Source organism: Apium graveolens, chromosome 7 (assembly GCF_009905375.1).
Source record: "Apium graveolens cultivar Ventura chromosome 7, ASM990537v1, whole genome shotgun sequence".
In the NCBI taxonomy this organism is placed as follows: Eukaryota; Viridiplantae; Streptophyta; class Magnoliopsida; order Apiales; family Apiaceae; genus Apium; species Apium graveolens.
The window spans coordinates 258,157,095-258,185,018 of record NC_133653.1 but is presented as its reverse complement, the minus strand read 5'-3'; the positions used below and the strand labels follow the sequence as shown (position 1 = coordinate 258,185,018).

At 34.5% G+C, this 27,924-nt stretch overlaps 2 protein-coding genes across 2 annotated transcripts; both read left to right on the top strand.

Moving 5' to 3' along the window:
- The first annotated feature begins 2,751 nt into the window (after positions 1-2,751).
- Positions 2,752-6,130, top strand: LOC141672756 (protein ACCELERATED CELL DEATH 6-like). The gene is made up of 3 exons (XM_074479415.1): positions 2,752-3,424; positions 4,278-4,813; positions 5,219-6,130. Exons 1-3 carry the CDS (start codon positions 2,791-2,793, stop codon positions 5,918-5,920), a joined length of 1,872 nt encoding a protein of 623 aa, XP_074335516.1. The 5' UTR covers positions 2,752-2,790; the 3' UTR covers positions 5,921-6,130.
- A 20,419-nt stretch (positions 6,131-26,549) lies between these two features.
- LOC141674736 (uncharacterized) lies at positions 26,550-27,155 on the top strand. Its single transcript, XM_074481437.1, has one exon. It carries the CDS (start codon positions 26,550-26,552, stop codon positions 27,153-27,155), a length of 606 nt encoding a protein of 201 aa, XP_074337538.1.
- The last annotated feature ends 769 nt before the right edge of the window (positions 27,156-27,924 follow it).

The following is a 27,924-nucleotide window of genomic DNA, read 5'->3' as shown; positions in this document are numbered from 1 at the left end:
ACATCTCTTAGTAAATTATGATGGTTTCAATTATTTATATGCTAAATATCTAATTTATGTACATGTATAATCATTATTAACATCTAGTGAGACAATTGATTACTTAAATAACATGCATTTATAATTATTCAAAAATTAAAATTATGGAATAAATAAATTGCTATAATTTATATATGGTATTCATATTATAACTAACAAACAATCCATAAGTATCAATCATGATTGTAACATAAAAATGAATTATATATTTTTAAGAATTATTATTGATATTCATGATTTTTTTAAAGACTTCGAAAGAAATTTTGTATTTATATCGTTATTTAAACCGTTTTTAAGTTTCTTTCATTACGACTCTAATATTTCTTCATATAATAATTTGATAACATTTTATAATATTCTCCTAAAATTAAAATTTTTTAGTTCGATAAAGTTTTATAAATATCAGTTGAGCTGGTTAATTCCTTCAAATTATTGAACAATATATGTTTTTTCCTAAATAATATAAAATGCATTGAATCAAATGCTAAAATTTAGTATAGATATAACTTTTATTTGAATAATTCAAAATTTGTACAGTATTATCTTGATCAATGAATATTGCTAATCTAAAAGAATTCTTTTTAACAAGCTCATTTTGTAAGTGAAAAATGAAAAATAAATCGATTTAATATATCATCGTAGTTTTAGCAAATCTCGTAAGATCTTATTTCAAATTTCATATATTCTTAAAATCGGGACAAATCCCAAAAATAATAATGCGTTACCAGTGAAGTTAGTAATTTTAATATAAATAATCAATTGGCTTGATCTTATAAAGACCTCAAACACATTAATTTATATTAACAAAAGATATTAAAAAATTTCACATTATTGGTAAGATATTCTCGCCGAACTTGTAATTTAAATTTACTAAACGTAGAATGTGACGATGTTTTCGGTCGGGTCATGTAGTCAAATTTCGAGTATTTTTTGAATAATGGGTCAAGTTCTAAAATGCATTGACTCATTATAATTCAAACTTATCTAAATATGTAATACCAATATTGATTATTTATATATAAGCGATTCTATTTTCAATATTTTTAAAAAAATTATATATGTACATTTTAATTACTTTTTATAATAAAAAATATATTGAAAATATATGAGATATATTTTCAAACTAAAAAATGATTAATAAAAAAGATAACAATCCATTTATGTACTACGCCTAATTTTATATCTGGAATTCAATTCTTTAAAATTAACTGTACAAATATTCAACTAACTATCCTTTTTTTGCGGAATTCAAGTAAGTATCTTTAAAGTTAAATAAAATATTCATTTAGCACACTTAGATATTATATGTATGATAAAAAGCATATGTGACAATATGACGTAGTGATAAGAGGTTGTATAGTTGAATAAAATAACTTGAGTTTGATTCCCACAAATCACATTTTTTTATATAAATATTAAAATTAGGGTAATTTAGTTTTCTCAATTAGACTTTTTAATCTCATAAATAATGTGTATAGCGTATTTTTTAGTTCAATTATGTATTATATCCGTCGTAAATATGTATCTTTATATCCATTGTAAATCTTCCCACACAATTACCCATTTTCTTATATGTCTCCATGTATGCGCTAGAATAGGTGATTAGGTTAACTAACCCTATATTTATGGATTGTTATTTAACTTAGTTTTGATACTTATAACGTTTCTTTTACCTAAAAATCAGGCACCGACACAAAACAAAATTTTATTTGAACCATGATGACTGAAAAGAATTTTCTTATCGAAATATCATAACATACTTGCATAAAGAACAAGATATCAATCAACACTAAAATTCAAATATATCAAAGCTTAAATTACATATAATTTCTTTCAAATTATGTAAATCGAAGCTCTATCGATGAAATAGATATATATAAAACCAAACATATGTACAATACACATTGAATAAAGTTGCTACAGAGATGAGAATTACCTGTATACATGGAATTTTGATTGAGATGTAAAAAGCTATATCGTAAGAACATTAAATTAGAGTTGCTTTAAAGGAATGAACGTATTTTTACAAAACTTTCAAATTTTAATATGAAAAACCTTAGTATTGCAAAAAATAATAGAAGAACGCAAATTTATAATTAAATTGCCAAAAATCCGTATATTTGCCAATTGACCAAAATAATTATCGAAAATTTCTTTTAGGGACCAAATAAACAGGCCCAGCGCAGCCCCTACCTCAGATCACATGCTAACTTAAATTAAAAACATTTTCTATTGTCACGGGGTACTCAAAAGGAAGACATTTTAACCACCGGAGAGAAGTAATGTTGAAGTCAACACCTCGTTTCTGTCGAAATCCTGTCACAGCCAGTCTTGCTTAGATTATTGTAATGAATGTATTTTTTTAAGCCTTGCTTAGATTAATGTAATGAATACTATAATTTCTTTTTGACGGGAACATTGTGTTATTTGGAAACAAGTTATATAAGCTTCACCATTTGTCTTGCCAGATAAAATGATTAGATTATTAGAAACTTGGGCAGTATATGTCAGCATCCCCCAATACAATATCATATGATTTGATGAAAGTCAGAAGTTTGGTTAAATTAAAAGTATGAGCGTCAGATAATGACAAAAGATTTAGTAATTGTGTGCATCTACACTGTATGAACAGATCGATCAGCCCCGGCTATTAATGTATATTTTCTTCATTTACTCCTGCTCCATATAGACTTCCTATCGTTAATAAAAATTCTTCTTAGGTATATGAAGTGATTTTCCAGCGAGCTAAAGATGTTCTTCAACGGCAAGCATAGGGCCTTAAAATGCACAACGAATCACATTGATTCTGAATTTTATGATGTTGTTATTAAGGATAACATCGATGAACTCCAGAAGATAGACGGTAGGCTTATGGTTGGCGATCAACGGACACCTACGAATAATACAGTGCTTCATCTTGCATGCCAACACGGGAGTATAAATTGTGTAAAACAGATTCTCAGGGTCCATGAATCACTACTGTTGGAACTCAACTCAAGAGGTGAAACTGCTCTTCACCTCGCAGCTAGAGAAGGACATTATGATGTTGTTGTTGCACTCATTAACGCAGCTAAATCTTTACAAAATGAAGGGGAGCCGGTGCATGAACTAATTAGAAAAGCCAATTTGGAATTGGAAACTGCCTTGCACGCAGCGGTACGGTACAATCACAAGAATGTGGTTGAAGTGCTAGTAAGCGAAGATCCAAGTCATAAACAACCTCGGAATAAGCATGGGGAAACTCCAATGTACTTGGCTACTATTAGATGTCACACTGATATAATGGAAACTATACTTAACGTATGTGAATTTCCAACTTTTGATGGCCCTGGTGGAAGAACTGCTTTGCATGCTGCGGTTTTGGATGGTCATTGTAATGGATTTGGTACGTATGTCTATATACAATACATCTTGTGTTGCCTTATCTTATTTTTTTTGCATTTTGTCATGATTTTGTCTCTTATCTGTGGGTATTTTTTAAGAGACTTCTGTTCAATCTTTAAAACTAATATAAGAAATTGATATCTCTTATATCAATTCCTCTTCGATATTTTGTAAAAAAAATTAGGTTGATTTTAAAGGAGTACAAAAGAAAGTTCAGAGTGTTTTTATTTAATTTATTAGTACAGGGAGAAAACCCTATACCAATGAAGAGAAGGTTTCTACTGCTCTAAAGAGGAGGATCTCTTTTGTTTCTTTTCTCTAATTTTTAGAGTTAAGACACGAAATCTCTTCGTATCTGATGTACAACACACACACATATATGCATTTGAATACCAATGCTTTTATATTAGAGCAAGTCCAACGTAATTATATTAGTGATGTCATTTCTATAATTTGAAATCAAATGTTAAAAAATTCAACTCCAAAGGAGTTCTATACTTGGATGCAAATATGCATATATGCATTCTTGGTTCTAAATTTGAAACCAAGGATACATTTATGCATCTAGCCACATCATCATACACTACAAAGGAGATGCATTTATGCATCTAGCCACATCATCATACACTACAAAGGAGATGCACGGTGTTGTACTTTAAATAAAACTTAGAGCAAAGTGACAAAATTTAGGCAAATAAGGAAATATTTGGTTTCAAAATTCATCTAGCATTGGAGTTGAAGTTTTATTTTAGTACCAAAAGACACTTTTTGATGCCAAATTATAGCAATAACTATAACTATTTTGCATCTTGCATTGGACTTTCTCTTACTAATTAAAGTTTTTCATGTTGCAGAATGCTTGAAACTTCTGTTGAAAAAGAAGCAATATCTTGTAACTGAAATTGACAATTATGGATGGACCGTACTTCACTACGTGGCATTTAACGATCTTTATACAGTAGTGGAAGATATAGCTGGCGCAAGTAAGCACGTAGGTTACATACGAGATAGGGAATATGGGAGGACAGCTCTCCATGTAGCAGCATATGAAGGAAATGTTCGTGTCATGGAGAAACTTTTAAATTTTTTTCCAGGTTCTTGGGATATTGTTAATGCCAGGGATCAAAATATATTGCACATAGCAGTAGAGCGTGACAAAAAGGAAGTGATCAGGTTTATCTTGTCACGAGATTTTAAAGCAAGCAATAACCTTTTTATTCAAAGGGATGAGGATGGAAATACACCTCTTCATTTGATTGCCAAGTTAGGATGTTATGTGAAGGAACTCATGGATCTAAAGGCACTAGACTGGGAAGTATTAAACGATGAAAGTTTTACTCCCCTGGATGTGCTACTTGCTGAACATGAGACCGTTGTCCAAGCCGATCAGGTACTTATATGATATCGATTATAACTCAGTCACCATGTTTATATCCCTTGCAGAAGTACAGGTGCTGTTTAGTACGATTTTCTGTTTTTGGTTTTCGGAAACATCATTTTCATATTTTCTGTTTTCTAAAATGTTTATAGCATCTTCAACAGACTTAAATGTTTATTTTCTGAAGACTGTTTAAAAAGACAAGACCAAACGCCACATTTGCTTTCTGAAATCTGTGTTTATCTTTTTTTTAGCCTCACATTTATACTTGATTTGTGAGCTCTGATTCTAATAAGATATTCTATTCAATAGCTTTTTTTTTTATTTTTTGAAGTTCATCCAAGAGAGTAGAGTATTCAGAGGGACAAAAGTACTTGCCTAGACCAGTTTTGTTGATGTCACAATCGTCTGTTACAGGAAATGATTAGAACAATACTTGTTAATGCAAATGTTAAAAAGCATCGGCACTTGTGGCGTACACTTAAAGAGCCGGACATCGACAGAGCAAGCAGTGGTGTGAAAAAGAATAAAATTGCCCAGCAATTCAAAGAGCATAGGGAAATGATCAGCACCCATATGATAGTGGCTGCACTCATAGCGACTGTAGCCTTGACAGCAGGATTTGCAATGCCAGGAGGGTTTGATGGGAACCAAGGACCAACCCAAGGATCACCAATCCTCGTAAAAAGTAGAGCTTTTAAGTATTTTATAATAGCAGATACACTTGCCCTGTTTCTTTCAGTTTCCTCATTATCTCTTTTCCTGATCACGGTGCAAAAAGTTGTTGAAATAGCAGAAATGTGGTTCTATCTCTCGGTGAAGCTCAACATTGGTTCAATTTTTGCAATGATGTTGACTTTCATATTAGGGGTTTATTCTGTGATTGATAGATCGTCGTCGTCAAAGAAGCTGGCCGTTTATTTCTGTCTCATTTCTTCCTTAGCTCTTTTTATTCTCTTTCTTCTTATCAGTTTAATGTTACTTGGATTATACCTGCCCGAGTCAACGAGACTGAATAATATATCCTCACGCGAGCCCAAGGAAAGAAGAGTAAACTCACCAAAGGAGGCAAAAACAAAAAGTAGTGCAGGAACATACGAAGGGGAGCAACAGGTCTGAAGGGTGACAGGAATAAAGAAAGAAGATAGAACATGGGAATTCCTGTAATTTCTTATTTTCCATATACACTTGAAGGTGGAGCTTGGTTATTTGAATCAAATTGTCTGAGTTACTTTGTTGTGTACTGTCTATAGCAAGGTAGTATAAACTGGAACCATCACATTAGTGATTGTTGACTGAGAAGATTGTGACAAGTTGGATCTTAGTGGTGTTCTGTATTATTATTATGAATCTTATTGTTGATAATTTACATAATATCATATTTTCAGTCTCAATCATTTCAGGCCTACTTGTTTCAGGCATCTCTTTCCCGTTTGTTTCTTGACATTTCTCCTTTCGAATCATGCTAATCAACCAAACACAACTAATTCAAGTAACTAGTTGGAATGTTTTATGTCAATTATACTGCGTGTGGGATTAACTCCTTTAACGGGAGCATTACAGGTCTCAATTATACTTGGTACTCCAACAAGTAAACACTGGTTAGGAAGCCAACTAATCTCAGTCAGTACGGGATGACTCCAAGAAAATAAAAAATGTGTTGAACACTAGGTGACAACCATGGGGAGTATAGTTGGAAAGATGTCCATTCCAGTCTCTAGAAGTAAGATCCAGGATCCTATATTGATAACCTTTACTGTGGCAACATGTCTAGGATTGTTCCTCCACTGCTCCTACATATGTTCATAATTGTTCCATCTGCAATACCTGATTTATGAGCTCTGATTCTGATGAGATTTCTGTGGTGGATTCTTGAAATCCATCAAACAGAATAATACTCAGAGAAACACATTACTCACATATACCAAAATTCTGTCCTGTTTATTATTTCCTTTATGTATCACTCTTAACTTCTTAACATAACAATTGCTTACTGCAGAAAATAATTAAGATTGCAAACAGAGATTTAGGAAAAATGAAAAAGATACTCAGGTTGTGGAAGAGCATATAAATATAATCAGCACCCTTACGATAGTGGCTGCACTCGTAGCCACTGTAGTCTTGACACCAGGATTCGCAATGCCAGGTGGCTTTGATGGAAACCATGGACTGACCAATACTTTTAAAAAAGAAATCTTTAAAGTTTTCTATAGTAGCAGATGGTTCTTCGCCTCTAGGGTCGCCTCTGTCAAAGAAGATTCCTTCTTCCTTCTTATGATCTCTGCAATTGTTCATATTCATAAATGGTAATTTAGTTATCATGGTTTAGGTTATGGCTTTGATTTTTGAAGTTCATCAAGGAGTACAGTTTTCAGAAAAGAGAAAAAAACTCACCTATACCACTTTTGTTATAATCTTTATAAGCAATTCTGACTTCCTAACGATATAACAATCGTCCATTGCAGGACATGATCAGGATAAACCTTGTCAATGCAAATATTAAAAAGCATTGGCACTTGTGGCTAGGGGTGTAAACGAACCGAGTCGAGTCGAGTTTTTCCTTAACGAGTTCGAGTTCGAAAAGTTCAAAGATCAGATTTTAATGTTCGAACTCGAGTTCGTTAACAACCGAGTCGAGTTTGAGTTGTTCACGAACTTTTTGAGTCGAGTCGAACTCGAGTCGAGTTCGAGTTGGTCATTAATTTTTTAATTTTTTTTGATCTTTTTTTACAATTAGAGTTCAAACAAGCACAACCCAAAAAAAATAAAATTTAAGCCCAGTCCAATTAGGAAGACAAAGGTAGAGAATAGAACATGCTGATGTATATATTTAGATTTTTTTTATGCATATTGCTTATTGAGTCGAGTTCGAGCCAAGTTTAACGAAGCGAGTCGATCTCGAGTCGATCTCGAGTCGAATTCGAGTCGATCACTTGTAAAACTCGAATCGACTCGATAAGCTAAACGAGTTTATTTTCTTATTCGAACTCGAGCTCGATTACTTACCAAGTCGAGTTGAGCTTAACGATCAACTCGATTCGTTTACGGCAGTTTTGTATTGTATCGAACCCCCCACATGGGGGTTTCAACTAAAGATTTTGATTCCAGTGGGGACAGCTATGATCATGGTAGCTGCGATGAAGTAGGCACGGGTATCAACCTCTAAGCCCACATAAACATATGATGAGCCCAAACACTGTACTTGTGGTATTTGAACATCGAGACAGCAAGCAATTTTGCCAAAAATGACAAAAAAATACCTACAAAGTCAAAGTGTAGAAATGATCAGCACTCATGTGATAGTGGCTCACTCAAAGCCACTTTAGCCTTGACAGAAGGATTTGCAATGCCGATTAGCTTTAATAGGAACCAAGGGCTGACCCACGGATCACCAATCCTCTAAAAAAAGACAGCTCAAGTGGTTTCATAGTAGCAGATATAAACGATTGCCTCGTTTCTTTCAATTTCCTTATTATCCCTTTAGTTCATGACCAGAATGCGGAATGCAGGAAAACGTTCACAAATCACATAGCATGGACTCGAGTGTAATCAAGTGATAAATTGTGTGTTCAACTGTGCAGATGTATTAATATACATGAAGGATATAAATTTCTAACATGATCAAAAAGGTCACTCCAGTACATTATTATGTTTCATATTTACTTATTTTGAATTAAATTCTATATTTATATTTTTATTAAGAAAATTAATTTTAAAAAAATATTAACAGAATGGACCATTCAAAATTGAGACTTTAAAAATCAACCGCTGGATTTTTCTTTGGCCCGTTAGTAGGATCTTAGCTTGGTTACGCTCATAGGACATTTTGCTAACCACTCCCAGTTTTTCTCTCTATTATGAAAAATTTTATATTTGTTAATTAGCATTTCATTTCTTTGCCCTGTAAATTGACAAGACAATCCAGCGGAAACAAGTAAATGTAATATTGTTCTATTTGCAACACATACTTTCTTGTATTCATGACATTATACCTGAAACCCAGTTATAGATAATTCAACTTTATCATTCTTTATTCACTGTATGAAGTTGAACCATCAACCTTGATTGTGGCAGATCAGATTTTCGGGGTATCGATCTTGCTTGTGGTTATAAGATATTTAGTTAACGTACAATTGGTATCTTGAATCTCTGGACGGCCACCATAACAGCTGCAAAGCCTGCAGACTGCGGGATTTGGCTTTATCATTGGTATTTAGTAAACAAAACTACAAAAGCAAGTCGTCACAATCACCTCCGGTTAGAAAAATGGATTGTAGATCATAATTTTTATTATATTCTTAATGATAATCCAAAAATCTAATGATCGGAAATTGTTCCATAATATATGAATTTAAACTTTTATGTATGGTTTTAAAAACTTTTCTCAATAAAATCCATAGAAAATTATAGTTGAAATTAGCTTGAAAGGGCTTGAAAGGGCTTGAAAAAATAGAGAATGTGTTTTGTCCCACATTGAAAATAAATAAAGGGGGTGTAGACTTTATATCGTATCAAACACATGAGTAGTGTATAAATACTAAGGTGTGTGATGGTGCATTGTGTTCTTGTGTGCTGTCGATGGACGAATGTCTCGGCGTCTCGCGTACCTGGACGATGATTTTATTTATTTATGATTTAATATTTTAATTAGAATTTATTTATCAAATTAAATAATAAAGCTTATATAATGTGTGAGATAATTACAAAGCTAATTTATTTATTAAATGTATGATTTAATATTTTAATTAGAATTTATTTATCAAATTAAATAATAAAGCTTATATAATGTGTGAGATAAATACAAAGCTAATTTATTTATTAAATGTGCAGTTTAAGTATGAAATTAATTCAAGGTGGCTAGTTGGCCAGTTACACTTAGCCTCTAGTATAAATAGAGGACTAAGTTGCTGAGTGGCCAGTTACACTTAGCCTCTAGTATAAATAGAGGACTAAGTTGCTGAGTTTGTGACACCACACCTACATTATCTTCTTCTCTCTAGTATAAATAGAGGACTAAGTTGCTGAGACATTCTCTTCTTCTCCTCTCTGCAGTCCGGAGATGTTTTATCCTGGAGGAGGCATTGCAAGCATCCCAACGCAGCAGGTGGGGGAAATTATCTCTTCAAGAGCGGTCACGGCTTCGAGCAAGGTCTGACGACTCAGCTGATTATTTTCTTGTTGCATTGTACATGTTAGCTATCACTGCTTTTCTGTTCCTTTTCACTGTGTTAAAAGCTATGATTACTGGTACGCTTTCTGTTCTTTCTTTGTTCTTACAGTTACTGAAATGCATGTTGTATACCTATATATTTTATTTCGTTAATTGTTATCTTGGCCTTGGATTGCTAAATATGTTATATAATTGCCTCTATGTTGTTGTAATAGTCATTATTTCCAACATTCTTGAAGAGATAAGTAGGTATATATTATTTAGCATAATGGTTAACGAAACTGGGATGAGAAGGCTGACACAGTTAAGACTTTTGCGAAGTGGGCTGAGAAGGATGGGGTGGCCAGGGCGGCCATTTTGGCTGCTCTAACAAATACTTTGTTTGATGTTTATTCTTCTGATGCCTACTCCGCAAAACTTTTATGGGAGAAGCTAGACCAGACACATAATACTGACTCGCAAGGTCTGGAAAAGTATTATGTGGCTAGGTTACTTGAATTCAAGCTGGTGGACAATAAGTCCATGACTGAGCAAGTGCATGAGTTCGAGATGATAGTGCATGCTTTGAAGGAGTCTGGAATGGACCTTCCTGAGAAGTTCGAGGTTATGAGCGTGATTGAAAAAATTTCGAAGTCTTGGGAAGAGTTCTCTCTCTCCCTGAAAAGACAGAAATGAGAGATCACCTGGACCAACCTTATGTTGGACATCTTGGTACAAGAACAACACAAGTCCAAACAAGGACATGTGATGTCAACTGAGCGCGGTACCTCGAAGGTAAACGTAGCAATTGTAGGACATAAAAGGAAGGCTATTTCTAAGAAAGTTAATAGTAATAAACCTAAGAGTGACAATGATAAGGACAAGAAACCAAAGGCAAACAAACCGCGTTGGTCTTGTGGGTAGGTTGGGCACTGGAGTAAGGACTACCCTACAAAGAAAGCGAAGAACAATGAGGTGGTAGCGCAAGCGAATGCTGTACTTGGAACCGCAAGTGGGCCCGTAGTGAACATGGTTGTTGGTGAGGCTACGGCTTCTGAAACCGACATTGACCGGTATGTATCCTACAACCCTGTAATATTTTCTACCTATCTATCAAATGAATAGTTGATAGATACTGGAGCTAATGTGCATATTTGTGCTGATATTAGTTTATTTATATCTTACCAACAGATTCATAGCTTGACTGTGGAGATGGGGAATGCTAGTGCTGCTCGAGTACTTGGAGTAGGAAACGTGGATCTGAAGTTCCCTTCAGGACGTATACTATCTCTGACTAGAGTGCATCATGTTCCCGACATGCGTAGAAATATAATAAGTGGAAGCTATTTAGTTTCTAGTGGTTTTGAAATTTCTTTCAAGTGTAATAAAGTAGTTCTTATTCATACTGGTACATTTTTTTAGCTAGGGTTACTTGTCAAATGGTTTATTTGTTATTAATGCTGAACTCGTTTTGGGGACTTTGAATAATAATATTATTCCTTCTGTTAAGTGTATTGAATCCTCAAATATATGGCATGCTAGACTAGGTCACTTAAGCTTTGGTGCTCTTAAGAATATGATGAACTTAGAGTTGATTCCAAAACATACCATAGAAAAGAATTCTAAATGTCAAGTATGTGTGTCTTCTAAATAAATAAGGAAACCTTTTCATAATATTGTTAGGGATTCAGACTTGTTAGATTTAGTACACTGATATTTATGAATTTGGTGGTGTGTTGACCAAGGACCAGTTTAGATATTTCATTACTTTTATAGATGATAGTAGTAGATATTGTTATGTTTAGTTACTTAGACATAAGGATGAAACACTTAGTAAATTTATTATATAAAAAATTGAAGTAGAAAAAGAAACTAGTAATGTACTTCAACGATTGAGATCTGACAGAGGCGGTGAGTATACGAGTAATGCTTTTAATGAATTTTGTGCAAACAAAGGTATAGTTCATGAAGTTACTCCACCATACAAAACTGAGTCTAATAGGGTTGCCGAGCGAAATAACAGAACATTTAAAGATTTGATTAATAGTATGCTTATTAACTCTGGGTTGCCCAAATACATATGGGGAGAGGCTCTAAATACGGCGTGCTATATTTTGAATAGAGTTCCTATGAAACACATGGATAAGACACCCTTGGATTTATGGAAAGGCAGGATGACTAGTCTTAAGTATCTTTGTGTATTGGGGGTGCCTTGCTAAGGTTTTTGTTCCTGAACACAAGAAAAGAAACTAGGTCCGGACGCTATTGACTGTATCTTTCTGGGCTATCTTGAAACCACTACAGCTATGAGATTTTTGGTATTAAAATCTGACATAGATGGCATATTGGCAAACACGATAGTTGAATTTCGAGATGCTACATTCTTTGAGGATGTCTAGCCTATGAAGACTGGAATACCTGAAATGAATTCTGAAGAAGATCCTACTCACACATCGAGTTCTATTCCTGATCATGTGGAAAAGATGACAAATGTGGGGGCGGAACCTAGTAGTAGCTATATTCCTAAGAAAGTAGATGAACCAAGGAGAAGTAAGCGTGCAAAGGTAGTTAAGGATTTTGAAGGTGATTTTATCACTTACAATGTCGAGGACGAACCTTTAACTTTCTGACAAGCTATGGATTCTTCGGAGTCTAGGCATTGGAAGGGCACTGTGAAGAGTGAAATTGACTATATTATTTCTAATGGAACATGGGAGTTGGTTGATCTCCCTCCTGGGTATTCTATTATCGGGTGCAAATGGGTCTTTAAAAGGAAGTTGAACCCTGACGGCTCAATAGATAAGTACAAAGTTAGACGGGTAGCTAAGGGTTTTAAGCAAAAGGAAGGAATTGATTACTTTGATACATACTCTCTGGTTGCAAGGATGGTAACAATCTGAATGCTTATAGCATTGGGTTTCGTCCATGATCTTATCATCCATCAGATGGATGTAAAGACCGCTTTTCTTCATGGTGAACTTGAAGAAGAGATTTATATGGATCAGCCTGAGGGATTTGTTGCATCTGGAAATGAAAGGAAAGTATGTAACTTGATCAAGTCCATATATGGCTTGAAACAAGCTCCCAGGGATTGGCATAAAAAATTGATGAAACTGTATTGCCATTCAGTTATATGATTAATGAAAGTGACAAGTGTGTCTACACCAAAGTTAAAGGTAATGAGTGTGTTATCTTGTACCTATATGTGGATGGCATCTTATTGTTTGAAACTAATATTGAGATTATTAACGAGACAAAAGAATTCTTGAAAAGGAATTTTGAAATGAAGGATATGGGTGAGGCTAGTGTGATTCTTGGAATCAGATTGATTCAATTGGCTGAGGGAATAACCTTGACTCAATCTCATTATATAGAGAAATCTATACTTGAGAAATATGGTTATTCACAGTGTAGAATCGCTAGTATACCCTATGATCCTAAAGTTTCCCTTGTCAAGAATACTTCAGGAGTTCCTGTGTCACAGTTAAGGTATTCTCAGATTATTGGCAGCTTGTAGTAACTTGCTAATTGTACTAGACCAGATATTTCATATTCTGTGTCTAAGTTGGCTAGATATACAAGCTGTCCAAACAGAACTCATTGGGATGCTCTTGTTAGAGTACTTAGATATCTAAAAGGCATAATGTACCTTAGTTTACACTATAGGAGATTTCCTGGTGTACTTGAAGGGTACAGTGATGCAAGTTGGATAGCTAAAAAGTCTGGTTCCAATGGAGTGACTGGATATGTCTTCACCTTGGCAGGTAGGGCAATATCTTGAAAGTCAAGTAAACAGACTATAGTGACTCGGTCTACATTTGAGGCTGAGTTGTGTGCACTTGATGCCACGAGGACGGAGGCTGAATGGTTACACAGACTTATGTCTGCGATACCTGTAGTAAGAAGACCGCTTCCTGCTTTTGATATTCATTGTGATAATCGAACAACTATCGACAAGATTAGCAGTAAAAAGCATAATGCTAAAATAAAGAGACACATCCAAGTTAGACTTAAATCTATAAGGGGTTGCGTGTCTGATATGATTATAGCTATAGAGTTCATAGGAACTCAGAATAATATAGCTGATCATTTGACTAAAGGACTGGAACCTGCAGTGGTCCTCAAGTCAAGGTTGGGGATGGGAATGTCAACCCATCATAATTCATCAATAATGGGAACCCAATACACATGAGAGGAGATCCCTCGAAGTGTATTCAATATGGTAATAACAAGCTGTAAGGATGAATTGGTAGTACCTTTGCTACATAGATGATACTATTGTATCTGAGTCTATCCCATGTAAACCTAGAAGGTACTGATACTGCTAGAAAAGCAAGAGTATTAAAACTCTGAATGAGATCAAGTAATTTGACGAGATAGAAGCAGTATATCTCTGGAGATACCCAACTAAGCGAATGTAATTGTGTGGTCGCAATTAGAGAAAAGGGTTACTCCTTGAAGCATTCGATGAACAGGATCGAGACAAGACCATTAATGTCTCAAAGTCGTAGATTGCCATCATAGCCGTTGACTTGTCGTCGTCCAGGGAACATGGTTATAATAAACGGATTAAGATTCAAGGTGAAACATTCCATCTGAATCCGGTAGCCATTGAAGTAGAGGACTTAGGAGGGTTCAAACCCGGAAGGGTACCGACTCTGAAAAAACAAGCCATGATAAAAAAACCTGATCACATTTCTGTATGGATTTGTGGGGATTGTTAGAAAATTGGATTTTAGATCATAATTTCTATTATGTTCTTGATGATAATCCCAAAATCTAATGATTGGAAGTTGTTCCTGTTAGTGTTTGTGCCCTAGAGACAACACTATTATGTTTATATTATGAAACATTTGGATTATTAATTATGATTATATGGATTATTCTTTAGTAATTTATTATATCTTTATTTTCTGTGATAAGATTTTAGATTAATAAATGTCCTTGGAATATGATATGTAAATCTATACCTCTAAGTACGTGACTTAGAAATGAGATTATGAGAATAGTATTGATATTCCTAAAGGTCCCAAGTCAAGTATTATTGTTAAGGGACGATAATAAATACATTGAGACTAGTGTGTTTGCTGGCTGATGATCACATCTCATTGATCATAGGTATGGTGATACTAAAGTCAAAACACAGGCACATGTATTAAATACATGGTGCTGGATTGACCCGTTGTGAGATACTACATGTTTATAGTGTTATAAGTTAATCTCACAATGATAATGATGTATTGGTCCTTTGACCTGAAATCATTATATTTCTATACAAGAATTAATATACTTTGATACTATTGAAAGTTATCCTTGACCGGGTAATAATAAAAGTAGACATTGGGTACATTATGAATCATATGAGAAATATGAATGATCTAGATGGGATTTAGCCATCCTTTATTAAAGGAGTGATATTATTGGCCTCTTGATTGAGTAAGACTATAAAATGCATGGTCGTGCTCAAATACTGATTTGTTTAATAGTTTACTCATTGATCAAGGAAAGAAGGATTGAACATTAATAGAGGATGACACAATACATGCCTCGAGTTTGATCCATAATATAAGGCTAAAGGGATTATATTATATTGTACATTATTCACGAAATGTTTAATTGATCACCGATTTAATTATTATTACTTGGGTAACAATGATGTATTACTAGATGCCGCTCATTGTTTATGATTTTAAATTAGATTTAAAATTGTTGCCAACGTAATAATAACCTAAAGGGTCGCACAAAGAATGATTGGAGGATTATCTAATTTAAATTCAGATTTAAATTAAATGTAAGTAATTTGAATTATTTGTTATTAATTAAGTGTGACTTAATTAATTAAATAAATAGGAAATTTGAATTTGATATTAAATCCGAAATTAAGTTATTGGATGATTAAGTGAGACTTAATAATACAATAATTAGAATTTTGAATTTCGAATTTAATAATAATAATAACTCTAAAATTAAGTTTAGGATTGGAGGCCCATTAACTCTTGCCTATATAATATCTTTTTCTAATAGAATTAGGATTACACATTTTATTTGATAAAATATAAACCCTAGCAGCTTGAAGGGAGATAGAGAGAGCAAGAAGGCGGCCTCAAGAACGTGCTAGTACACACCCATCCTCCGGGCGATCATTCGTGTGGATACCTTCAAGGCGTAGATCGTTCCAGCGACGGGCTACGTGGTGATCATTCAAGACCTCCATCTTTCCATTAACGTAAAACTTCTTAAGGTAAACATACTGAACTACGAATTAAATATTATTTTTCGCATGAATCCTGCGGAGGGTTTCGATTTTTAAGATTTAAATTTACGTTTTTCGTTGCGTTTATGTGCTAAAAACCCTTCAATGGCATTAGGGCTACTTGCGAAAAGTTTTTAATTTGTTTATGTGTTTAACCGTGTTCGATATATGAGCATGTACTTGATTCGCCATGATTTGATGTTGATATAATATGCTTGTATATGTATGGTTTTGAATATATGATATTCATGTGAGTTGTATAATCATAAGATGATTATGTAATCTGTATATATACTGTTATATACATGATTTATGTTTGTTTTAATTATGAGAGTCGTATTATATACAGATTCTGAATTGGATGCTGCAGATTTGCTGAAATCTGAGTCTGGTGTTCGATTTACGCAAACGAATACCCTATTCGATAGGTAAATGAGTGTCTGAACAAAACTGATAGCTTTTGCTATCATCGACTCGTCTGTAAGACGTTTGACGTCGTTTACTGCCCGTAAACAGTGATTCTTGTTTTTCTGATTTGATTCTGATTTTTCTGATTTTTGTCATATTTTTTTATGATTAGAGCATGGATAATATGATATGTTAAGATGATTATGTGTTTTAACATGCTTTTATGTGTTGTATGAGCCTGGTGGATGGTTATGGCCTTCCGACCTTAGTGTAATGGTTTTGGTTTTAAATACGACTTGCATGTCGTCAATCTTTGTAATCTCGAATATAACTCGAGTTATTCTTGTAAGTTTATTAGATTAGTTTTACTTTCAATCATGTAATGTAATTGAAGACTCAAGAAGGCTATCCAATGGAGGTGAAACAAAGAAGAAGACGAGGCATACAAGAAGTCTAAACAAAGAAGAAGACTTATGTAATAAGTAGTTGTATTTATTTCCATCACCACATTAGATTGACCTTGATCTTTATCATGAGCTTGATAAAGATCACATAGGATGGGGCCATAACCAAACACGTTTACTTTATTTCACTTTACATATTGATGTATGAATGTATGTATTAGATATGTCACCCATGCCATGCCTAAACAAGATAAAATCTGTAACGACTCAAGATTTTAAAATTTACAAACGATTATGAGATTCTCGTGTTTATGAAACATGGAATGAAATATGAATCTTCTTTATTTCCGACATGGGGCGATTTTGTCAACAACAGGTTCATAGAACTTGTAAGGCTGTGGGTTTTAAGCGAGACCGATGTGACTCCTCCACTACCTGGAAATCAAACCATTGACGAGTATTGATTTGAAGTATTTTATTCAAGTAAAAATTGAGAATCTCTTTATGATGGGATCATGATCGTTATAATACTAACATACCCTAATGTTTATATTAAGTTATTTAGATGCCTTCCAATATGTCCAACGCGTTAACCCCAAGATCGATAAAGAGTGGGTCCGCCAGAGCGAAGTACTCCCATCTATCATGGGACGGCGTGTTGAAGTATATGATACCCTTTAGACCTTTGGGTTTTAACTTAACTAAGTTACCACAATAGGATTGTAAACTTAGAGGCATAGAGTTTGGTGAGATTTATTTGATAAATAAGAATAAATTTTGTTCAACTAAACTATCCAAGAGTTATATAGTTGATATAATTGACAAATGTTGTCTACCTTATTAAATCATGTTTTAGGAGTAAAGCTAAAGCTGAACTAAAACGTTGTGAAAATTTGGATCTTGGCTCACTAGAAAGTATATAGAAGATACTCTTTCCGAATTAATAGTTAGGGCTATTAATTTGATAAAATAGTGGGAAATATATATTTTGAATATATATGAATAATCACTTGAACATAATTTTATAATCATATATAAACTAATTTATCTTATTCATTTTAAACATTGTAGATATCAAATGGCAATCAATTCAAACAACTTCTCTGTGCGATCAGTCCTTGAGAAGGACAAGCTGACAGGAACAAACTTCCTTGACTGGCAGAGGAACTTGAGAATTGTCCTCAAACAAGAGCGCAAGCTCTATGTCATAGATATCCCTCGCCCTGCACCTCTCACTGAAGGAGCATCCCGTGCTCAACATAATGTTTATCAGAAACATATCGATGATGACACGGATGTTCAATATCTCATGTTAGCGACCATGAGTGCTGAACTTCAGAAACAACATGAGAATATGGATTCTTATGATATGATTGAGCACCTTAAACGTATGTTTGAAGGACAGGCTCATCAGGAGAGATTTGATACTTTCAAATCGTTGCATGCATGTAAGCAGGGAGAACGTGATCCGGTTGGACCGCATGTTCTAAGGATGATTGGGTATATTGAGTACCTTGCCAAGTTAGGTGCCCCGATTGCTGTGGAGCACCAGATTGACCTAATTTTGCAATCATTAAACAGCAGCTATTCTCAATTTGTGATGAATTACAATATGAATGAGATAGATAAGAACCCCACCGAACTGTTGGCTATGTTGAAAACTGCTGAGACCAACGTTCAGAAGGCATCCCCTGCTCCCATGTTGATGGTAAATAAGGGGAAGGCCAAAGGAAAGGGTAAATGGAAAGGCAAGAGGAAGATGGGATCTAAATCGAATGTCAATCCGAAACCTGATCCGACCAAGGCTTTGAAGCCTAAAGGTGGTGTTCCAAAGGTTGGTGATTGTCACTATTGCAAGAAACCAGATCATTAGAAGAGGAACTGTCATGCTTATTTGTAGGATTTGAAGAAGAAGAAGGTTGTTACTACTTTTGATTCAAGTATTTATGTTATAGAAGTCAATTTATCTACTTCTACATCTTGGGTATTAGATACTGGATGTGGTTCTCACATTTGTATAAATGTGCAGGAACTGCAGGGAAGTAGGACATTGGCGAAGGGAGAAGTTGACCTACGAGTTGGCAATGGAGCAAAGGTTATTGCTTTAGCTGTAGGGACTTATCGTTTATCGTTGCCCACTGGGCTTGTTTTAGAACTAGATAACTGATTTTACGTGCCTGCGATTTGCAGAAACATTATTTCAATTTCTTGTTTGGACAAGAAAGGTTTTTCATTTTTGATTCAGAACAATAGTTGTTCCTTTTAATTCAATAATGTTACCTACGGGATTGCACATTTGTTTAATGGTTTATATGTTCTTGATATAGATACTCATGTCTATAACATAAATAATGATAATAAACGTATTAAGATGAAAGACTCAAATCAAACATACCTTTGGCATTGTCGTTTAGGTCACATAAATGAGAAACACATTTCCAAATTACATAAAGATGGTTACTTAGATAAGTTTGATTTTGAATCATACGAAGAATGCAAATCTTGTCTCATTGGAAAAATGGCTAAAGCTCCTTTTACCGGACAAGGTGAAAGGGCCACCGAACGATTAGGACTTATACATAGTGATGTATGTGGTCCAATATGTACGATGGCAAGAGGTGGCTTTTACTACTTCATTACTTTTACTGATGATTTCAGTAGATATAGATATGTGTATCTTTTGAAGAACAAATCCGATTCTTTTGAAAAGTTCAAAGAATACAAGGCTGAAGTGGAAAAGCAAATAGGGGAAAGTATAAAAGGTCTACGATCAGATCATGGAGGAGAATACTTAAGCCTCGAGTGTAAAGGTTCCTTGAAGGAGTGTGGTATCGTATCACAACTTACTCCTTCTGGAACGCCTCAATGGAATGGAGTTTCTGAGAGGAGAAATCGTACCTTGTTGGACATGGTGTGATCGATGATGAGTCTAGAAGATCTTCCAATAGGTTTCTGGGGTTATACTCTATAAATGGCTGCATATACACTAAATCGAGTTCCAACTAAATCGGTTCAAAAGACTCCATATGAGATGTGGACTGAGAAACGTCACATCATGTCTTTTATGAAAGTATGGGGATGCGAAGCGTTTGTGAAATGCTTGGTGTCTGACAAGATGGGACCAAAATCGGATAAATGTTATTTTGTGGGATATCCTGAAGAAACTAAAGGGCATAGTTTCTATAATCCTATCGAGAACAAAGTGCTTATTTCTCGAACCGCTGTATTTCTTGAAAGAGAGTTACTTTCAAAGAAAATTAGTGGGAGGACCATAGATCTCGATGAAGATTGAGTTGTACAAAATAATATTGAACCAGAGTTGGAAAATGGGCAGGAAGTATATCAAGATGTTCCTGCTCCGGAAACATAGGTTGTTCGTAGATCTAGTAGGGCTCGTCATGAGCTAGAGAGATATTATGGATTTCTCTTGACTCAAGATGATGATGTAATGCTCATAGATAATGATGAGCCTCTTACCTACCAAGATGCTATGAACATTCCAGACTCCGAGAGATGGCTAGAGGCCATGAAATCTGAAATGGAATCTATGTATCAAAATAAAGTATGGACTTTAGTTGATCCACCTGAAGGGGTAAAACCTATAGGGTGCAAGTGGGTTTTCAAGAAGAAAACTGACATGAATGGTAAAGTACAGACCTATAAAGCGCGACTGGTGGCAAAAGGTTTCAAACAAGTTCATGGTATAGACTATGATGAGACCTTTTCACCAGTTTCTATGGTCAAGTCCATCATGATTTTGCTAGCAATAGCTGCTTACTACGACTATGAGATTTGGCAAATGGATGTCAAAACCGCTTTCTTAAATGGGAGCCTTGAAGAGGATATATACATGATACAACCTGAGGGTTTTGTCGATCCCAAGTTTGCTAAGATGGTCTGTAAGTTGCTTCGATCTATTTATGGATTGAAGCAAGCCTCAAGGAGATGGAATCGTTGTTTGGATGAAATAGTCAAAGAATTTGGCTTTATTCAAAATGAAGATAAACCATGTATTTACAAGAAGGTTAGTGGGAGCCATGTGGCATTCCTAGTACTATATATAGATGACATATTACTAATAGGGAATGACATACCTTCTCTACAGGCTGTTAAGACTTGGTTGGGAAATAGTTTCTCGATGAAGGACTTAGGTGATGCTACATATATATTAGGGATCAAGATCTATAGATATAGATCAAGGAAATTAATCGGCCTAAGTCAAAGTACATACATTGATAAAGTATTGCATCATTTCGGGATGCAAGAGGCAAAAAGAGGATATGTCCCAATGTCTCATGGGAAATTGATCTCAAAAGACAACTGCCCTAAATCATTAGATGATAAGGGCCGTATGAGCAAAGTTCCATATGCTTCGACAATTGGATCTATAATGTATGTGATGATATGTACTCAACCTGATGTTTTGTATGCCTTGAGCATGATGAGCAAATACCAGTCTAATTCCGGTGAGGGTCACTGGACAGCTGTCAAGAATATTCTTAAGTACTTGAAAAGGACTAAAATTTATTCTTGGTGTATGGAGGAGATGAGAAGCTGGTTGTAAAGGGTTACACTGAAGCCAGCTTTTAGACAGACAGAGACGATTTAGTATTTCATTCAGGTTTTGTGTTTTACCTTAATGGAGGTGTTGTAAGCTGGAAGAGTTCAAAGCAAGGGACAGTAGCTGATTCTACAATGGAAGCTGAGTATATTGTTGTCAGTGAAGCAGCCAAAGAGGCTGTTTGGATACAGAAATTCATAACGGGACTTGGTATGGTTCCATCAATCATAGATCCAGTTGATCTTTACTGTGATAATAATGGAGCCATCGCGCAGGCTAAAGAACCAAGGTCCCATTTCCGGGCAAAGCATATACTTAGGAGATATCACCTCCTTCGAGAGATTAATGAAAGAGGAGATATACATATATATAGTGTGCATACTGATGATAATATTGTAGACCCACTGACTAAGGCTTTGTCGCAGCAAAAGCTCGAAGGTCATACTAGTTCCATGGGTATTAGATGCATGGGTGATTGGCTCTAGTGCAAGTGGGAGATTGTTAGTGTTTGTGCCCTAGAGACAACATTATTATGTTTATATTATGAAATATTTGGATTATTAATTATGATTATACGGATTATTCTTTAGTAATTTATAATATCTTTATTTTCAGCGATAAGATGTTAGATTAATAAATGTACTTGGAATTTAATATGTAAATCTATACATCTAAGTACGTGACTTAGAAATGAGATTATGAGAATAGTATTGATATTTCTAAAGGTCCCTAGTTAAGTATTATTGTTAAGGGACGATAATAAATACATTGAGACTAGTGTGTTTATTGGGTGATGATCACATCTCATTGATCATAGGTATGGTGATACTAAAGTCAAAACACAGGCACATGTATTAAATACATGGTGCTGGATTGACCCGGTGTGAGATACTACATGTTTATAGTGTCACAAGTTAATCTCACAGTGATAATGATGTATTGGTCCTTTGACCTGAAATCATTATATTTCTATACGAGAATTAATATACTTTGAAACTATTGAAAGTTATCCTTGAATGGGTAATAATAAAAGTAGACATTGGGTACATTATGAATCGTATGAGAAATATGAATGATCTAGATGAGATTTAGCCCTCCTTTATTAAAGGAGTGATATTATTGGCCTCTTGATTGAGTAAGACTATAAAATGCATGGTCGTGCTCAAATACTAATTTGTTTAATAGTTTACTCATTGATCAAGGAAGGAAGGATTGAACGTTAACAGAGGATGACATAATGCATGCCTCGAGTTTGATCCATAATATAAGGCTAAAGGGATTATATTACATTGTACATTATTCACGAAAGGTTTAATTGATCACCGATTTAATTATTATTACTTGGGTAACAATGATGTATTACTAGATGCTGCTCATTATTTATGATTTTAAATTAGATTTAAAATTGTTGCCAACGTAATAATAACCTAAAGGATCGCACAAAGAATAATTGGAGGATTATTTAATTTAAATTCGGATTTAAATTAAATGTAAGTAATTCGAATTATTTGTTATTAATTAAGTGTGACTTAATTAATTAAATAAATAGAAAATTCGAATTTAATATTAAATCCGAAATTAAGTTATTGGATGATTAAGTGAGACTTAATAATATAATAATTAGAATTTCGAATTTAATAATAATAATAATAACTCTAAAATTAAGTTCAGGGTTGGAGGCCCATTAGCTCTTGCCTATATAATATCTTTTTCTAATAGAATTAGGTTTACACGTTTTATTTGATAAAACGTAAACCCTAGAAGCTTGAAGAGAGATTGAGAGGGCAAGAAGGCGGCCTCAAGAACGTGTTAGTACACACCCATCCTCCGGGCGATCATTCGTGTGGATACCTTTAAGGCGTAGATCGTTCCAGCGACGGGCTGCGTGGTGATCATTCAAGATCTCCATCTTTCCATTAACGTAAAGCTTCTTAAGGTAAACATACTGAACTACGAATTAAATATTGTTTTTCGCATGGATCCTGCGGAGGGTTTCATTTTTTAAGATTTAAATTTACGTTTTCGTTGCGTTTATGTGCTAAAAACCCTTCAGTTCCATGATATATGAACTTAAACTTTCATGTATGGTTTTAAGAATTTTTCTTAATGAAATCCATAGAGAATTAGAGTTGAAGTTAGCGTGAAAGAGCTTGAAAAAATAAAGAATGTGTTTTGTCCCACATTGGAAATAAATAAAGGGGGTGTAGGCTTTACATTGTATCACACACATTGGTAGTGTACAACTACTAAGGTGTGTGATGGTGCATTGTGTTCTTGTGTGCTTCACGCACACACACACGCGCGCGCCTCCGCCGCCCTGCCTCGCCCCGCACCGCACCGGACTGGGTCGGGTCGAAGGGCGATTTGGGCGAATGTCTCGGCATCTAGCGTACGCGAGGCGACCTTGGCGGGGATTTTATTTATTTTTGATTTAATATTTTAATCAGAATTTATTTATCAGTTTAGGCTGGGTTATTACTGTTTGGCTGGGTTCGGTTTCTGAATTGGGCTGAGTCACTTTGTAAGTGAGTTTAGTCATATTCATTGAACCTGGACATTTGATATATAACTTGTAATTGATAATATATTCAAATTAAAAATTAAAGCTGATATAATGTGTGAGATAAATGCAAAGCTGTTATATTTTTATTTAAATTCAAAATTTATCAGTTTTGATTTATTTATTAAATGTGCAGTTTAGGTTCAGAAATTAATTCAGGGTGGCCATTTACACTTAGCCTCTAGTATAAATAGAGGACTAAGTTGTTGAGTTTGTGACATCACACATACATTCTCTTCTTCTCCTCTCTGCTTTGTCTTCTCTCCCACACACTGTCTGAGAGCTGCTGATTTTTCCAGCGACTAAGATGCTAGTCGAAGTTGGATTTGTTGTTGCTGTGAACATCAAGTCCGGAGCTGTTTTATCCTGGAGGAGGCATTGCGAGCATCCCAATGCAGCAGGTAGGGGCAATTATCTTTTCAAGAGCAGTCAGGGCTTCGAGCAAGGCCTGACGACTCAGCTGATTATATTCTTATTGCATTGTACTTGTTGGCTACCACTGCTTTTCTGTTTCTTCATTGTGTTTAAAACTATGATTACTGGTATGCTTTCTGTTCTTTCTTTGTTCTTACAGTTACTGATATGCACGTTGTTTACCTAATGTTATATTTCATTAATTGTTATCTTAGCATTGGCTTGCTAAATATGTTATATAATTGCCTGTATGTTGCTGTAATAGTCATTATTTCCAACACCTACTACATGCCTCGTTCGTTCATATATGTTATTATTACTTTAATAATAATAATAATTAATTAATAATTAATTTATAGGCTACTTATAAATATATCAATTATATTAATTATTTATTTTTTTGGATTAAATTAAGTGATCAAATAAGAAACTTAATTAGATTTTAATTTATTATATGGACCTAATAAGTGGATACCCAATACCAGGCCCAATTAGATTTTAATTTATTGTATGGACCTAATAAGTGGATACCCAATACCAGACCTAATTAAATTATAATGAGAGATTTAATTAGGTGGTATATAAAAAGGATTACACTCCCCAATTTATCAAGTACGTTACACGGCTTATCTTCTACCCATCTGAGAGAGCTATTGAGAAACCCTAAGGAGTACTTGGTTGAGGAAGACAATAACCAAGAACAACATACAGATTCAGATACCGTTACAATTATCACCTTATGGATTTAAGTACTCTTTCGCCTTCGGTTTAATCTTGATAATTAGATATGATGATCACGGTCCTATTCTATATTTTAGAGAATTATGTATTTATAAAATTGTTAGATTCTATCAATTGGCATCAGAGCCTCTTTATATTTAATTATTGTGAATTGATTTATTCGATTATCTGCTTCGAAGAAGAATCGGCATGGATACATATGACATGATTCGTATATGAGTTACTTTATTGCTTGAATTGTACTTGTTTTTCTTTATTTCTATCAATTCATGTTTATACCCATTCTGTTGTTTGGTGACTTTTACGAATACATGCGATGACTTAAATATTTTTTATTGGGTATTGTTGTGTATGCATCGTGACTCGTGCATGAACTGATGGTGCTTGATTATGGTGATCACATGTACTTTCACGCATGTTTACTTCCTTTAGTATATTGATGTTCTTTTTGTTAATAAAATCAGTCATCAAATATTTGGTAGCCTTTAAATTGACATGCCTAACCTATTTTGGTACAAGTCAAGAAATATAGTCATATATGACAAAGTGTTTATGCCATTTGATTTTCTATCATATCGCGTGACTGATTTTCATTATAATGGTATTAGTATTCTTTAGTGGTTTCAAGTTGGGCAATTTAAAAGTATTGTAGGATGTTGCGCTTATATAATTTGGTTAGTAAGTTGCATATAAAAAATATATTATATTTGTGAATTATATTTATTATAGGCAATTTAGTTTTAACTTATTTATTTAAGTAGTCAAATATTTTTTAAGTTAATTGATTGAAGTACTATGTCGCCAAAGTGACCTCTTTTGTGTATATTGATCAATTTAAAATTATTATTATGACGATAGAATATTTAATTTTATGCAAATTTTATCGGTCCAAAGGAAGGTAACGTTTGGCCAAAATTAATATATTCTTATGATAATAAGTATTTAACAATATTAAGTTTTTCAGGTGAATAATAAGTTGGTCCAAAGAAAGGCATAATATTTTACAGAAATAAATTGTTAATACTTGATTATTGCGTGCAGAGTACCAATTGCAAATTAAATTTTCTGTCCAAAGACTAAAATTTAATGTTGCACTAGCTATCTTGTGATTGTGTTGCCAGTATTTAAAATTTATCACATTATTATACATACCAGTTTTGAGCATTTGTCGTATATTTGTTTTCTCTTTCAGTTATTGCTAGTGTTAATTCTGCTTCCGCTTAGTTGAGCACGATTCCAATGTTGAATAGGACAAACTATGTCACGTGGAAAGAAAATATTGAGATCATTTGCGCTAAGGAAAGAGCAACCAGTTCCTACTATGGATGATCCCAAAATGGATCAAATTGAGAAATGGGAACGCTCTAATCGCATGTTTCCGGCGATCGAGATGCGAATGATTCCAACTAGCTTTCGGGGCTCTATTGTTGAGAGCACAAGTGCCAAGAAGTTCCTCTCCGAGATTGATCAATATTTTGCTAAGAATGAGAAAGCGAAAATGAGTAATCTTCTGTCAAAACCCGTGACCATAAAGTATAAAGGAAAGGGGAACATAAGGGAGTACATCATTGGGATGTCTAATCTTGCTGGCAAATTTAAGGAACTCAAGTTAGAAATTTCGGATGAGTTACTTGTTCACTTGGTTCTTATTTCTCTGCCTCCTCAGTTTGGACACTTTGTGGTAAGTTATAATACTCAAAAGGAAAAATGGACTCTTAATGAGCTCATTTCACACTGTGTGCAAGAGGAAGAGAGGGTTTCGCGAGAGAAGACTGAGAGTGCTCACTTGGCATCAAGCTCTCATGATAAGAAAAGAAAGAGAGATAAAGATATTACAAGTGGAAAACCCAAGCATCAGTTTTAAGAGAAGCAGGATAAGAGAACAACCTGCTACTTTTGTAAGAAGGCTGGACACATGAAGAAAGAGTGTTCCAAATATGTTGCTTGGTGTGTGAAGAAGGGTAAGACTTCTGCTTTTGTTTGTTCTGAAGTTAATTTGGCTTATGTACCTAAGGATACTTGGTGGATAGATTCTGGTGCTACTACTCACATTAGGGGTGAGCAAAACCAGATATCCGGTCCGATTATGAAATGTATAACCGGATATCCGGTTTTTTGGATCACTAAAATTTGAGTCCAGTTCCGGTTCCATTTTAACCGGATATCCGGATATTCGGATATTCATTTAAATCGGATTATAAAACGGATTATCCAGATCCAATTATTTAGAAACACATTCTGCCACAGATAATCAGATTAGATATGTACATAAGTTTAAATTGCAGTAAGTAAAAAAAAGTTCACACAAGAAATAAATATGATTCTATCTATTTATCAGCCCTCCCTCGCTGTGGAACTGGAACATACACCCTTTCCGAAATGGTGCAAATGATTTTGCACATCCTGCTTTTATCATATACAAATCGTCAGATGACAGATATCACTACAGGAACAGATCCATCAGCTGCTATTCCCCAATATAGCTTAACTCCACCATCTGATCCTTGAACTTACAAGATCACAGAATCTCAAAGTTACTATCAGACCATCAGGTAATTACTATGTTACTGCTTCCGTAAACTTACCAATGCTGAAAAACTTTCCCAGCTTTACTGTCATAGACAACAAAGGCA

Excerpts from the sequence above, each read along its gene's own strand:
- LOC141672756 (XM_074479415.1), top strand. The coding sequence starts at position 2,791 with ATGTTCTTCAACGGCAAGCATAGGGCCTTAAAATGCACAACGAATCAC. Across the intron at positions 3,425-4,277 it reads TGGTCATTGTAATGGATTTG|AATGCTTGAAACTTCTGTTG; the intron begins GTACGTATGTCT and ends TTCATGTTGCAG. Across the intron at positions 4,814-5,218 it reads CCGTTGTCCAAGCCGATCAG|GAAATGATTAGAACAATACT; the intron begins GTACTTATATGA and ends CGTCTGTTACAG.
- LOC141674736 (XM_074481437.1), top strand. The coding sequence starts at position 26,550 with ATGTCACGTGGAAAGAAAATATTGAGATCATTTGCGCTAAGGAAAGAG.